At 36.7% G+C, this 14,334-nt stretch overlaps 2 protein-coding genes across 2 annotated transcripts; both read right to left on the bottom strand.

Annotated features, from left to right (window-relative positions):
• Positions 1 to 1,094: 1,094 nt before the first annotated feature.
• LOC137200339 (proepiregulin-like) lies at positions 1,095 to 10,176 on the bottom strand. The gene is made up of 6 exons (XM_067615072.1): positions 10,049 to 10,176; positions 8,908 to 8,986; positions 5,127 to 5,210; positions 4,250 to 4,376; positions 4,003 to 4,149; positions 1,095 to 2,664 (listed from the first exon to the last, which is right to left on the bottom strand). The coding sequence occupies exons 1-6, from the start codon at positions 10,055 to 10,057 to the stop codon at positions 2,598 to 2,600; spliced, it is 513 nt and encodes a 170-aa protein (XP_067471173.1). The 5' UTR covers positions 10,058 to 10,176; the 3' UTR covers positions 1,095 to 2,597.
• Positions 10,177 to 10,787: 611 nt separating this feature from the next.
• Positions 10,788 to 13,882, bottom strand: LOC137172456 (epigen-like). The gene is made up of 5 exons (XM_067576885.1): positions 12,897 to 13,882; positions 12,394 to 12,522; positions 11,867 to 11,987; positions 11,571 to 11,723; positions 10,788 to 11,098 (listed from the first exon to the last, which is right to left on the bottom strand). Exons 1-5 carry the CDS (start codon positions 12,928 to 12,930, stop codon positions 11,044 to 11,046), a joined length of 492 nt encoding a protein of 163 aa, XP_067432986.1. The 5' UTR covers positions 12,931 to 13,882; the 3' UTR covers positions 10,788 to 11,043.
• Positions 13,883 to 14,334: the final 452 nt, after the last annotated feature.

Below are 14,334 nucleotides of genomic sequence, written 5' to 3'. Positions count from 1 at the left end.
AACGTGGAGGTGACGATGATGATTCTCACAAAGTCTTCCATTCATACTGAAGTCAGCAGGTTTGACTGCATTACAGTTCCTATCTGGCCAAAAACTTTTGCAGTTATTAAGTCTCATTAAGTCTCAAGTCTCAAGTGAACTTGAGATTCCTGCTTGTAAAACTGTTTGCAAACAAATGTTGAAAAGCTGTGAGATTACTATAACTTATGCACTAAGGTAAGTACTACACACTCATTGCTGGTTTTCAGTATATTGCTTTAAAGGACCAGTGTGTAAGATTTAGTGGCATCTAGTGGTGAGGTTGCAGATTGCAACTGACTGAATACCCCACCTCCAAGCGTGTAGGAGAACTTATGGTGGCCACGAAACTCACAGCAAACACAAAAGGCTCTCTCTAGAGCCAGTGTTTGGTTTGTCTGTTCTGGGCTACTGTAGAAACATGGCGGTGCAACATGGTGGGCTCCCTGGAAAAGCAGCTTCCTATGTAAATATAAAGGTCTCATTCTAAGCTAACAAAAACACAACAATTCTTATTTTCAGATGATTATACACTAATTAAAACATACTTATGAATATTATATTATATTTATGCCAAGTCTATTCCACTAGATCCCACTAAATTCAACACACTGATCCTTTAAACGTAACAGATCAATTAGTGAATCAATAATGCTGCATAAAAAAGTTTCCTTTCTGTATTTTTCTCCAGTGGTACAGTAGATCTATATGTTTGGGAGATTATTACTCCCTAGTGGTTGTATTTGAAGCTTTTTTCTGATTAACTCTGCAGAAACAAAATATATTGATGAGATGATTTTGACTCTTTCTTTAGTCCTACTAGGCTCTTCTTAAGCTACCTGGCCACAGTCTAACACTCTGTCCATAAATAACCTTAATTTGGAAACTTATCCAATTTATGAGATGATTCAGTTTTGCTCTCCGTATAATGTTACTCAGTGGACCGACATTAAGAAAGTCTTAATGTGATAAAACATCTGTGAACATCCACTTTGATTTCATGATTTAAAACAAAAAAGATATGTCCTGAGAAGATTTACTGTTTAGATGTCAGTATTAAATGAAGGGTGTACAAGTTGCAGAGTTTAAATGTATTTGCTTTAATTTATATTTGATTTACCATCTTATACTGGTACATGTACAGCTAATATTGCCATCGCAAAATCACAGGTTAAAAAAAAAGCTGCTACTGTTGGGTTGTTTTCATGCATTTAGAAGGAATATTCTCTCACTGATCACATGGAAGAAAAATGTCAAAACTGTAACAAGCCTTGAGAAGAATGTGAAGACCCTCAGTTTTACCCTTCAGACAGTCGTATGAAGTAAGACTCAAGGCATTGAAAAATAAAAAGAAATTCATTAAAAAAATGAAGAAATCCACACAGGAGTAAAAACTTCAAGTTGCATTCATTCTTTTTTAGCAGTAACAGAGCTTTCAAAACTGACATGTTTCCAGTGTATACATTAACACTTTATAATAAATTATCAAAATGAGAATACTTTCTGACTAAACAGAGTTTCAAAGAGCAGAACAGTTACACTCAGTGGCCAGTTTAATAGCAGTCATAATAATAATAAAGGCACTTTTTCATTTAAATATTCATCATAGCTGCAAAGGGCAGAAAAAGCCACAATAAATAAAAGCTAAACCAGGCAGTAAGGCAAGACATAAATTAAAAACAATGTTTAAAAAACAATAAAACTGGTGCACTTCAGTAGCCTGCTGGTTAAAACGCATGCCATTTAACTACAACGTCCGCAGTTTGAATCCGGCTGTGGACCCTTGTTGCATGTCACCCCCACCCCCATCGCTTCCCCCATCAATTCCTGTCATCTCTCTACTCCATAAAATACCTCCCAGCTCCCAAAAGATAAACAATAAAACTACTTAAGCAAGTAACTCAGAAGATAAAGGCAGCAAGATGGTTAAGACCTGATCATTTTTAATCAGTTGTATTTTGAGATCTTTGAGGTGTTTCGAGATCTGCAACCTCAAAAATGTGCTCTTGGAAAACTTGAAGTCAAATGAAACTGATCTTTACTTCTGTAAGCCAAATTCAGCAGAATCTGGTGGTGAACTGTTTCTAGTTGCTTGGGAGGTTTAGGTTTACCTCTTGATATATTGACTTAGGTCTAAATTTCTGAAACTGTGGAGCTCTACAAGGGGTCAGAAATGTTTGACAGTTTTGTGGGTTCACCATTACCCCTCATATTTGTTCAGACTTTCACAATTTACCATGACACATCATCATGGTATTTGTTTTTGCGTGTCTCACCATTCTTCTTTTCAAACATGAAGACAAGAGATGCTGAAATACTAGAACCGCTGCAGCTGCAAACAACAATCGCACGGCACACAAAGCTTCTTTTTGAACATTTTAATCTCTCTGTGCCAATCTCCCTCCCAAATAAAGTAAACCAAAGCCGTGTGACGTGCTGTGACAATCCAGTAAACCAGCCACTGAGTGTAAGAGAGTCAGGTAAAGTCATCGTACAGTATGTTGAAATTTTCATGTAGAAAACTGTGGAAATCCTGTTTTGCCTCTTCCCGCAGCAGATGTCAGTGGGTTGGTGACACTCTAAGCCTTCTGAACTCCTTTGTAGCCCTGCCGCTTTGGCTGACGTGGGAATTTGTTTTTCTTATACCTGTAAAAATAACACAGCATGTCATTTACTCTATACAAAAAGGTGCTAATGAAATCACTAACTTTGTGGTTTTTCTTTAAAAAATCCTTTGACGCATCTTGGGATGACCCAGAAAGTGCAGGTGGACCAAGTTTGAATGTCCAAAGAACTGACTGTGAGATCATAATCATGGTCTGTGGTTTGACGAGTCTCTGCATGAGACAGGATGTCAGGGCAGACTTTACGTCATGAGGGGCTTCATTTGAAATACAAAGTCCACCTGCTGGTTTTACATGATGAAAGGTGGTGTCTGAGTCATCTTGAGAATTATGTTCACACGTCATTCAGCTGAATTTGTGTAAACCTGATAGTCAGTTGCAAAATGCATCAGAAAAAGAAAAAGAAAAAGAGGTTTCTATTTATGTGAAGAGAAAAGATGAGTTTCAATCTAAGAAACATGTGGAAAAATGCATTTTTGATAACACTGATTCATTTTTTATGCAGTGAGAACTTGAAAATGAGCCATTTTTCATAGCACCTGAAAAAAAGACATTGTGGAGAAGAGATCAAAAATGGCAACATTAACTTAAAGAGGACATATCATGCACATTTCCAGCCCTATATTTATATTTTGGGGCTTTACTAATATATCTTTGCATGACTTGCAGTTCAAAAACACTCTGGCTCTATCTGAAACAGGCCGTTTTCCTGTCTCTTTAAGGTCCCCCTCGTGATGAAGCTGCATCATGGCTGACTTCTGGTGTTCTGGAGGCTACATAAACAAACAGTAGTGATGGGATTTCACTTCTTGTTCTCGTTCTTAACTCGAAATGGAAACTTCTCAAACACATTAGTACATGTTTGAGCCTGAATCCAATCTGAAATTTAAGAGTGGACAACCCACGGAACGGCCTTAGCAACAAACGCTACAGAACAGACGGCTGTTCGTGGGCTTGCACTAACAATCAGATGTCATCACAAGAGGGAAGTAGAGGTAATGTTTCAAACAAAGCATTCAGGGCAGACTGAAACCCTGACTTTTGATTTGCAGGGAGCATTTTTACATACATTCACCTCAAGTTTTGGACCTTTGACTATGTTTAACATAGTCATCCGACATCATAGAGTAAAAAAATAACAAGAAAATCACAAAAATCAATATGTCCCCTTTAAGTTGGTTGTTTTTTTGTCAAAAAAGCAGTTTGGTATGCTGTCATCTACACCCTTGAAGCACAGTTGATCTTAAAAGCAAGACAAAACTTGTATAAATATTAACATTAATAGTGGTTATCACTCAACTTGCTGTATATGGAGATGTCTCATCGAAAGACACTCACACACCCAGTCACCCAGACTTACCATTTGTAGCAGAAGTACAGAGCTCCGGCCAGACCTATAATCAGCAGACCCACACAGAAAATGGTGAGAATTATCTGCTCTTCTCCCATTGGCTGGACGACGAGCTCCGGGTTGCTACACCTGGGCCCATAAAAGCCACTCTCACACCTGCAGCAAAAAGAGACAAGTCATGCATAATTACACACGATGATTAAAAGCAGCAGACATACACTCACACACACACACACACACACAGACAGGATCGTACTTGCAGTGGTGCTCGTTGATGTCCACCAGCAGCATGCACTGACCGTTGTTCAGGCAGTAGTTGTCAAATGAGCTGTCGCAGTTCTGTGTCGACCTTTTCACCACATGAGGGCGATCTCCTCCTTGCCCTGAGTCACCAGCAACAAGACAGCTGTTAAAAACCATTTCACAGGCAACAAGGCACCATTTCTACTGAGTGGGACCTGGTAATCAAGCTGTATTATATTGAATCATGATATTGACAGGATGTTTTGCCCCCTAAGAGTTTCAGATAATATAGTTATAGTATAGACTAAATATGAGGAAAATTACACATTTTACCTTTGTTTGGCTCTTTAATCCAGCGCATTGGATGCAAAATGAAAAAATGGCTGATGTTAAATTGCTGACTTTGAGCTTTAAGTTGTGTTTGAGGCTGTTCACATCCATATTGGGTGCACATATAGGACTTAAAACACATTTAAATACTATGAATTGCTGTCTAAATACTGATCAGTGGTCTACAGGTGCAGGTTTTACAGTGAGGTTAAAAAAAGATTAATTAAACTAAAAAAAACATCATTGAATGTTGGACTAGTGTAGAGCTGAGCTATCCTGAGGCTTCCTGTTACGGCATGCCTCATGACATGCTGTAACAATTTTAAAAGTATGATAATAAACATAATTGATATCATCTACAGTTTAATATACCTCATCAGAATATTTCCAGCTGCCCATATGCATTGCAAAACTTTAATTTGAGTGTTACCCCTGGCAAAAATTCCTTCATTTTTATCATCCTTGAGAAATAAAATGATTTGTTATCCAGAAATATTTGTGCAAAAGAAAAAAAAAAAGGATCAGTTATGAACAGATATTAGCAGTTGTCATGGTGATACCTGCAGATAAAGAGGTGCTGTCTGCAGTTTGAAGTTTGGATGAGACATTCTTGGTGAGTACATACGGCCAGAGCAGCATGACACCTGTTGAACAGAGAAGATTTGTCTGGTTTATTGCTGTTGCACTTGTCATAAGGTCAGTAGGTCAGTTTTGTATGGACATTGAGTTTTACCAGCCTTGTGTAAGTCATTGTTATGATCCTGAGGAGCCTCATTTTGAACAGTCATGAACACCACCTCACCCATGTCCCCTCACATGTGACAGCAGAAACCTTAATTCATAACTTAAAAGTGCACTTTGACCTCATTTCATATGTCATTTGCCAAAATTTGACATCCAAGGCAATTTGACATTGCAAGGTGCACATGCCATTTCACATGACAAAATGAAATTTTACATAATTACAATAAACACTAACATGTCTAAAAAAAAATAAAAAAAATGCTGTCTGTTTCGAATCAGTGTTTCTGTCATCACATGTGCGTAAGGAAATTCTTTATCATTTAATCGACAACACCCCAAAATGAATTATGTTTGTTGACTGTGTTAAGATAAGGTGCAACCCAAGGAAAATTTCATGAATATGTGGAAAAACCCATATTTGGCGTGAAAAATCAGATTCCCTGCCAGTTCTTTTTGTAAAATTTGCCAACTAGGACCTGATGTGTTGCTCACATTGCCTGCCCACATACCTGTACCAGCCTGCACAACTTTATAATAAACGGCATTTGCAGACGCCCACATTCCTCCAGGCATGATAGAAAAACACAGAAATCTGAATGCAAGATGTGTCTGGTTACAACTGGTTATGATTGCAGTCGCTATAAAACCCTATCCATCGCGCCCTCTCCGGTTTTCTGTTCCTATCTGTTGTTATGGCTGCAGAGATGTTTTCAGGGAGACGACTCAGGCTGGTTGTTGGGTGTTTCTGACATGATTGATTGGTGTAAAGTACACAGCCATAAAACTAGAAGCGGTGACGAAGCAACTTGTCTTCATTACTAATTAATCATTGCTCAGACAACTCATTTACATCATTAACAACTGACTCACTCTAATCAGGCATGTCAAGAAACAATATGTTCTCCATACCATCTTGCCTCATCACATTCATTAATATTTTTCCAACATTTTGCACAATCAGGAAATTTGATAGTTTGATTTTGTGAGCTGAGCTTTTGTCAGCTGGTTTATATTATAAAACTAGAGATGTTTAGTCTGTGGTTTTTGTATATATGAGGTAAAGGTGAGCAGGGCCACAACAAGCTGACTTTATCTGACCCACATTATCAAAAGCAATAAAAAGGGGAAAGGTTATCAGTGGCAAACTGCTATCATGGATAACCAGTTAATTACAAAAACTTACAAACAACTTTCCACATGAATAATGGAATAAAAGCAGCAGTTTTATGAATTTACTACATACCTCTTTTAGGAATTATGCTTATAATGGCATTAGTTGTGAAAAAAATCAGTCTAATAAAAAAAATTACAATATTCCATCAAGTGTTACAGTGTTTGTGTTTCTCACAGTGATAGAAATTAACTAAGTACATTTACTCAAGGTGTACTTAAGCACAATTTTCCTTATGCTTTACTTTTACTATTTTATACTACTTTATACTTCTACTCCATTTTTTCTGTTGTAATCTGAATCTGAAGTACTCTTCAGATTAGTATTAAAGATTAGCGGTTCCCAACAGTGTCTGGTTGAGGCATCTTGTCACTTTTCAGATATCAATGAGTCATTTGCAGTTCCACCAAAGAGGCATTTCCCCTCTCTCAGATGGTTTTATTTTAATAACAGCTTGAAACACAATGAGAAAAATTATTCAATATTTCACAAAAAAGGGAAAAGATTCAAGAAAAGTCCTAAAAGTGAAAACAAATTTGTGTAGCATGCAGAACTTTGTTTTTTTCCCTATTTTTTACCCAATTAATCATAATTAATCCACTGGACTTAACTGCTTATATAAAGTAATTAAAATGTTAAAACGAGCTCCAACACAACCAGCATCAACAGTAAAATGCTACTTATGCATTGATGCATTAACAATCAAATGACATCATATATAATTATATATCATTCACAGGTGCCATTTACCTGCAGAACGAGTACTTTTACTGTTGATTCTTACATTTTGCTGATGATACTTCTGTACTGTTATTTAAGTAGGATATTGAATATGTTGTAGTATTTGTACAGATCTGAGTATTTCCTGCACTACTGGGTGCTCAACCGTTTATACTAGATAAAATATGTTATTTCCTTCTTAAGTTTGCCTTTTTGTCGATAAGAATTGAGTTTAACAACAAGCAATTGACAGATTTTAACTGACTGCATGCAACAAATCTTCCATTCATCCATTCATTCGTTTAATTGCCAACATCCTTCAGCATCCCTCAGGCTCTGGGCTCAGCAGGGCGTCAGCTCAAAACAGGTATGTGGCGAAGTGTTTCATCTTTCTCCAAAACTTCCTCTCAGGTTGATTTCTGAAATTACTTACAGTTGAAGAAACAGGCCTAATATTTGATGAATATTGATTGTTTGTTAACACATTATAAAATACTCTGGCATAAATATTTTAAGTAAGGGTACTGAAATATTGACAGAAAAATGTACTTAATCATCAAGAGTAAAAATACTGATTACTGATTTTTGATAATTTTATGGTATTTTAATTTGCAGCTGAGTCTGAATTAATTTTCTGGATTTATGATCTGCTGCATGCTTCTTTTCCCTCTAATTTTAGGTATTTTCATGTTTTCAGTAGCTGCTCCTACAGGTTGATAAATTATGACATCTTGAAGATATTTTCATCTGACACTCAGTTGCATTTTATGAGTTTATCACAGGTTTTGAAAGGTAAAATTCAAGCTGCCAGTAGTGAAAAGTAAACTTATGTACAAAATACATATTTTATAAGTTGATCTTACGTTTTGTGAGTAAAATTTTAATTTGCAAAGTAACTAAATGTAGTAAAAAGTACAACATTTCTCTCTGAAATGTAGTGACATAGCAGTATAAAGTAGCTTAAAATGGAAATACACTATAAGTACCTCAAAATTGTACTTAAGTGCAGTACTTGAATAAATATACTTAGTTACATTCTACTACTGCACAATGGAAATATTCAAGTAAAGTATACTGCTGTGGATTTAATCTGCTGTATGCTTTTTTCGCCTCAAAGTTTAGGTATTTTCATGCTTTCAGTCCAGTTAAAACATTAGTTGCTCCTACAGGTTGATAAATTATGACATCTTGGAGATATTTTCATCTGACATTCAGTTGCATTTTATGAGTTTATCACATGTTTTAAAAGGGAGAATTCAAGTTGACAGTGGTGAAAAGTACACTTACATGTAAGAAAATTGCATATTTTATAAACTGATGTTTTTGTGGTAAAATCCTAATTTGCAAAGTAACTAAATGTAGTTAAAAAAGTACAATATTTTTTCTCTGTAGTAAAGTAGCTTATTAGCTTGAAATGGAAATACTCTAATAAAGTACCTTAAAATTGTACATAAGTACAAACAATTGTACTTGAGTAAATGTACTTAGTTAGTTAGTTTTTACCACTGCACAATGGAAATACTCAAGTAAAGTACCTGTACTTAGTTCAGTGGTTTTAATGCGCCCCTTTCCCCAGTTGTTCAGTTTTAGATTTAACTTTCAAACATATTTCTAGGCTGATCTTATTGACACTTACATCACGACAGTGTCCAACTAAATGTCTGAACCTGATTTCCTCCTTTCAACCATTAAAACACACAACTTACCGATAAGTGAGAGTAGCGCTGAAGGTTTTCTGTTCCCCATTTCAGAGCCGACAGGTCGCTGACAGCTGTGTGAGCCAATCTGAGTTAGAAAAGACTTGTCAAAATAATGATTACATAAAGGGGCAGGCGATGCCTCTTCTGACAAAGACAAACTGGAGACCAATAGGCTCAATCTGTGGTCTGGGTGTGGTGATAGACCCCTGTAATTTGAGACAGTTTCACACTTCAGAAGGTCTGAATAAAAAGACACCGAAAAAACAAGGAGGAGCTGCTTCTGTCAGACTCATCCTTTTATCCTTCCCATTACTCATTACACGTAGTCTACAGAGATGTGTTTTGAATAATTTGGAAAAATCTAAACATAAGAAACACTTAAGATAGAGTGACAGTGGGCCTAACTTCCTCACATAATAAGTTTTGATTATGATTTTTAAATAATGTAAAGTGAGAATATTAAAGGCCTGTCATACCTACTTTTCTTCAAAAGTAAATGACTTGAAATGCTTTCCAGGCTCACTGCTTTGATTTACATATAATTTATTTATAATAGAAACCCTCTTTGCCATTCCTTTCCTTGTATGTTCATTGTGTCAATTTTAATTCTGATGTGTGTTTCTTGTGTATTTCGTTATTGATCTTGTGTTCTTTCTTTAACAATTTTTGTTTTATTTCAAGATGCATCTTCAACATCAACTTTAACTAGTTGTATTGCAGATAAAAATGATACAAGTGCTTCATTCCCCTCCCAGAAATCTGTTTTATCTATCACTCACAGACTTCCACTACAATTTTTGTGGCTGTCATCTGCTGTTGCATTTTTACTATTTGGTCTTTTGCATACTGTTCTTTTAAATGTTAACTTAGTGACAAAGATATTAATATTTAGTTTTTGGATATCTTTTAGGTAGAATATGGCTCATTTCTAGTTTGTCTGTGGATCAAATGGTATTGTCCCTAATAAATGAAAATCAAACAGAAATACACCTTTCACCCATGATGTGCACACCAGTGATGTTACTATTCAACTTTTAATGAATTAATTAGCCAACCAAAACTCCATCTTCTTAAAGGATAGGTGCACATTTTTTCAAGTCTGTCTTAAAAGAAGAGTCAAATGAACACTGAAAGAGGTTTTTCTCACCATAATCATTCCTCCTGTTCTTACTGGCCATTAGAAGATCCCTTCATAATGCACTTACAATGTAAGTGATGGGGGATAAAATCCACAAACCTCCTTCTGTACAAAAAATTATTTAAAAGTTTATCTGAAGCTAATATGAAGCTTCAGCCATCCAAATGAGTCAAATCAAGAGGATATCTTTCAATGTTAGTCTTTGTATTGCCAAAGTTCCTGTTTTTGTTACTGTCCTTCCACCACAGCTCAACAGGAAACACAAAGAGGAAATGTGAAGCTAAAAAGACTGTAATTGTGTCAGATATCCACTTGATATGACTAATTCAGACTGCTGAAGCCTCAGATAAGCTTCAGATAAACTTTTAAATGCTTTTTTGCATGAAATGACTGTGTGGACACACTGTGGATTTTGGCCTCCATCACTCATATTGAAAGTTAATTTGAAGGGGATCTTTTAACAGCCAGTATGAAGAGGAGGAATGATTACAGTGAGGAAAACCTCTTTCAGTGTTTATATGGACACCTGAATGTTGTATTAAGACAGACTTGAACCTGTCCTTAAAGTAATAAATTAATAATAGTGTATAGGTGTGTGTGTGTGAGTGGGTGTGTGTGTGTATGTGTGTGTCCATTTTATCCACCGGAATTCAAGTAACACATATAAATGTTCATTTTCATAAATTTATTACAAAACTTTAAATAAACAGAACATTTTTAAATAAGTTATAATAACAATAAATAGTCACATTTGTGCAGCCTCACTTCACCACCAGGTGTGACACAGCTCAGTTTTCCTCATTCAGATGCCTTGATTTCACAGTGCTGTGTGTGTTTTTTTAAAAGTTACATCAAATTTTCTTTATGCACATCAAATAAAAACCTTAATAAAGAAAAAAAAGTGGTTTATGTTTTTCCAAAGAGTAACAACACTGATAATGTTGGTGACAATGTTGTAGATGATGATGATGATGAGGAGGAGGAGGAACAGTGAGTTGTAGGGGTCACACTGACATCTCAGATGGTACCGATTTCATTAGTGGTGCTGATTTTACACATCTGAAAACAAACAAATAAAACATCTGGATGAGAACTTATTGTCTTATTCTCATCACACAGTGAAATGCAAAAAAACATAAGCTTATAACTAACTGCAAACACACTAATCATGAAAAGTAACAATTTATCTAGAGTCTTGATAGTAACAATCGTAAAAAGTCTGAAACAGTGAAAAAAAAAATGGTATTAAGATGATCACAGACAAATATGTTATGACTTGATGAGTGATTCCTTGAAAAATTTGACTGACTCATTAGGCAAAGTACACCAAAAGAGTGCTGGGTGCAGGGAGACAAGAAATTAGTATTTTAGCTAAATCTAAAGTTTCAGAATTCCCCTGATTGTTCATAGAAACTTTCATCTGAAATGTTTTGTGGCTTTATTTCTATAATATCATATTTCTCCACTCCTACATGCCCTAATACTCATTCACATAAGAACATAACTGTTTGGAGAGCCTGAAGATACTCACCTCTTATTGACAAAGCAGCAAATTATGATGGCCAGGATGATGACGACTATGACGACCCCAAAAGTGATGCCAATCAGTTGCTCTAACTCAAGCGGCTTGCGACTGGCTTGGTTGTAGAACATGCAACGAGTCCCGCTGTACAAGGACGTGCAGCTGCAGACCACACAGAGAAATATGTGAGTGCATTCCAAAGTTGAACACGAACCAACATGTACATGTGGATATGAAGCAGAGATTTTACTGTACACCTATTGGGGTAAACGTGTGTGTGTGTGTAATAACACTTAATATCTCACATGCAAAAAGGTTTGTCGCTGTCTTGGGGGTACATGCATTTGCCATCGTTTTCGCAGTAATTTTCATGTTCGCTTCCACATGATCTGTGTGTTCGCAGAACCCGAGGTCCCTCCACACTGCCTGCAGAGAGAGAGAGAGAAAGAGAGAGTGGCATGATAATCAATTATCAGATTTTAACACTAATATATGGCCATCTGTGCCCCTAATGAATCAGCTGACTAATTAATAAATCAATTAACAAGGGTGCAAAATATATAGAAAAATACCATGGATACTATGGATCAATTGGTTAGTAAATAGCACAATGTGGTTCCCAAACTAAACTTCCTAACTTGGCAGACAAGCAAGTGAAAGATTCTCCTCTAAATACTGTCCTGAAAGATACTTTTTTACATTATTATCTTGTACACAAAAAGCAAAAAACACATTTTAGGGATGGAGTTTGTGGGCTCTGCAAATTACATCTAAATCAGTGATTAAATACTGTTCCACAGTTAACTGTAGGGAGTATAATGACGACACTTACTGTTGCTGAGCTGCGTGGTGAGAGATGAGTCTGACAGGGCAGGAGTTGTTGTGGTCTGGAGGTCGTCTGTCAGCAGTGCAGATTGTCCTGCGGTGGCGAAAAGAAGCACTGCCACCGCCGCGAAGATGGCTGCAAAACAGTGAGGGAACAGAAGAAATTAGATCTTAAAAGGATGTATTTTGCTTCTTTGTTGGACAAGTTTTGTGATGCATAACTCAGACTGTTTTCAAGTTAAGAATTTTCTTGTATTTTGTCTCTAAAGATGCAACATTAAACTCTGCCAGGTCTCTAAAAACATATTAACAAAAGGCTACAGATGCTGCCAATCTTTTACTATAATACATGCACGCACTGGTGGGATCACATATCTGAGAAAAAATTGCCTGCATTTTGGTTTTTCCTTTTTCTGCATCACTAAAAACATTTCACATTAAGGTGTATTGCTATAATAAATCACTAATCTAATTTTAATAACTTCAACATATAATGAAGTAGAAACTTACCCTTCTCCAGGTACATCTGTCTTTGTGTAAACATCTTTGTCTTCTGGCAGTGCTGTGTCAGATGTTTCCAGCTCAACTCCCTGTGCAGTGTGATTAACAACCGGCTTTTGATGAGCTTTTATACTGCCTCCAAACCACTGGAAAAGTTTTAACGGCCAATCAATGAAACCAAAGACTTCCTTCCAAAAATCTTTCTGCATCATTTCCTTTATTTGCATGGACTCTCTGCATGCATGGACAAAGTCTACAGGCTGATATTGGTAGGAGCACGTGATTACCCAGAGGCTCTTTAAATGTGGCTTCTTTGCTGGAAGTTCCTGAACCCACGCATGCACTTGGAAGATTGATGGTTTCAGATTGATTCTTTCACTCAAATTCCTGAGATGCAGCCTGACGGATGTGGGTATTGTGAAAGCTTAATTTCCTTCCAAAGCCTGATTACAGGACATCTTTGACAAGATTTGTTTGTGGCATCCTCTGACAGGTGACGAGAAGATGGATAGATAACATAGACCAGAAAATAGATATCAGATGCTGGGCGGATAAAATGAAGCATTCTTTACTCGATGATATCAAGGGCAGAGAAACATTCCCCAATAGGTCTTCCACATAGGACAACAGTGACCAAAAAAGGTTTAGACCAGCTGTTACATGGAAATCTCCAGAATAAAAATGATAATAATCTGAGTCACTCTCACTTGTGAATAAATATCAGTATCCTAATTTGCCAGCTAACACATTTGGCAGTGTGGGTGGGCGGGAAGCCAGTGAGGGATCACGTCATTGTCACTGCAGTGGTGACTTTCTAGTGGTTGGTCAGGGTGCCTGTACCAAACTGGGGGAACCTCCTCGTGCATGTTATGCTGAATAAGTCAGTGAACAAAAATTACTTCATGTGTATCAGAGGAGATAAAGTACATGGGGGAAAATAGAGGTGGGTTAAATACGTATGATAAAGGCCTAGGTATGCTTGTTTGATCACCTGACAGTGTTTGAAACCCCCCCTCCCCTACATCAACACCATGACTGCCTGCAAGGAATGTCCAAAAGTTTTATAGACGATTAGATCTCTTTAGTCGATGTGTAATCCAGCCTTCGATTGTGGCCATTTGCAAAGAGTATAAACATTTTCCCCTCTGCTGGTGTTTCTTTTTACCTTTGATTGTTTTTTCAATTTTGTTTCAGTTACGTAAGCATTATATTGTTTGATTTCATCAGGTTAGAAGGGGAAGAGTTGGGCTCAGTAGCCCACTGTGGCGTTGGCATTTACGTTTAGCCAACGCCTCTAACGCATTTTCTTCTGTTTCTTAAGTTACTTTTATTTTTCTTGTTGCATTCAAGGTGAAGGTAGATGAAGTACAGCAGCGTGCTGTGCTGTCAATGACAATGTCTTTTTTGATACTAACGCCAGGACAGTATAATTTTAATATTATACACA

The sequence above is a fragment of the Thunnus thynnus genome, chromosome 2 (assembly GCF_963924715.1).
Source record: "Thunnus thynnus chromosome 2, fThuThy2.1, whole genome shotgun sequence".
Lineage (NCBI taxonomy): Eukaryota > Metazoa > Chordata > Actinopteri > Scombriformes > Scombridae > Thunnus > Thunnus thynnus.
The sequence above is the reverse complement of the archived record's forward strand: the minus strand, read 5'-3'. Positions and strand labels throughout refer to the sequence as shown.

Bases quoted from the DNA above. Each gene is read 5' to 3' on its own strand.
- LOC137200339 (XM_067615072.1), bottom strand. The intron at 5,211-8,907 runs GTAAGTTGTGTG...TCTGTTCAACAG, and splicing joins AGCGCTACTCTCACTTATCG to GTGTCATGCTGCTCTGGCCG. The intron at 4,377-5,126 runs GTATCACCATGA...CTGGTGACTCAG, and splicing joins CAGCACCTCTTTATCTGCAG to GGCAAGGAGGAGATCGCCCT.
- LOC137172456 (XM_067576885.1), bottom strand. From the start codon at position 12,930: ATGTTTACACAAAGACAGATGTACCTGGAGAAGG. The intron at 12,523-12,896 runs GTAAGTTTCTAC...ACTGTTTTGCAG, and splicing joins ACAGATGTACCTGGAGAAGG to CCATCTTCGCGGCGGTGGCA. The intron at 11,099-11,570 runs GTGAGTATCTTC...GTTTGTTTTCAG, and splicing joins TGCTGCTTTGTCAATAAGAG to ATGTGTAAAATCAGCACCAC.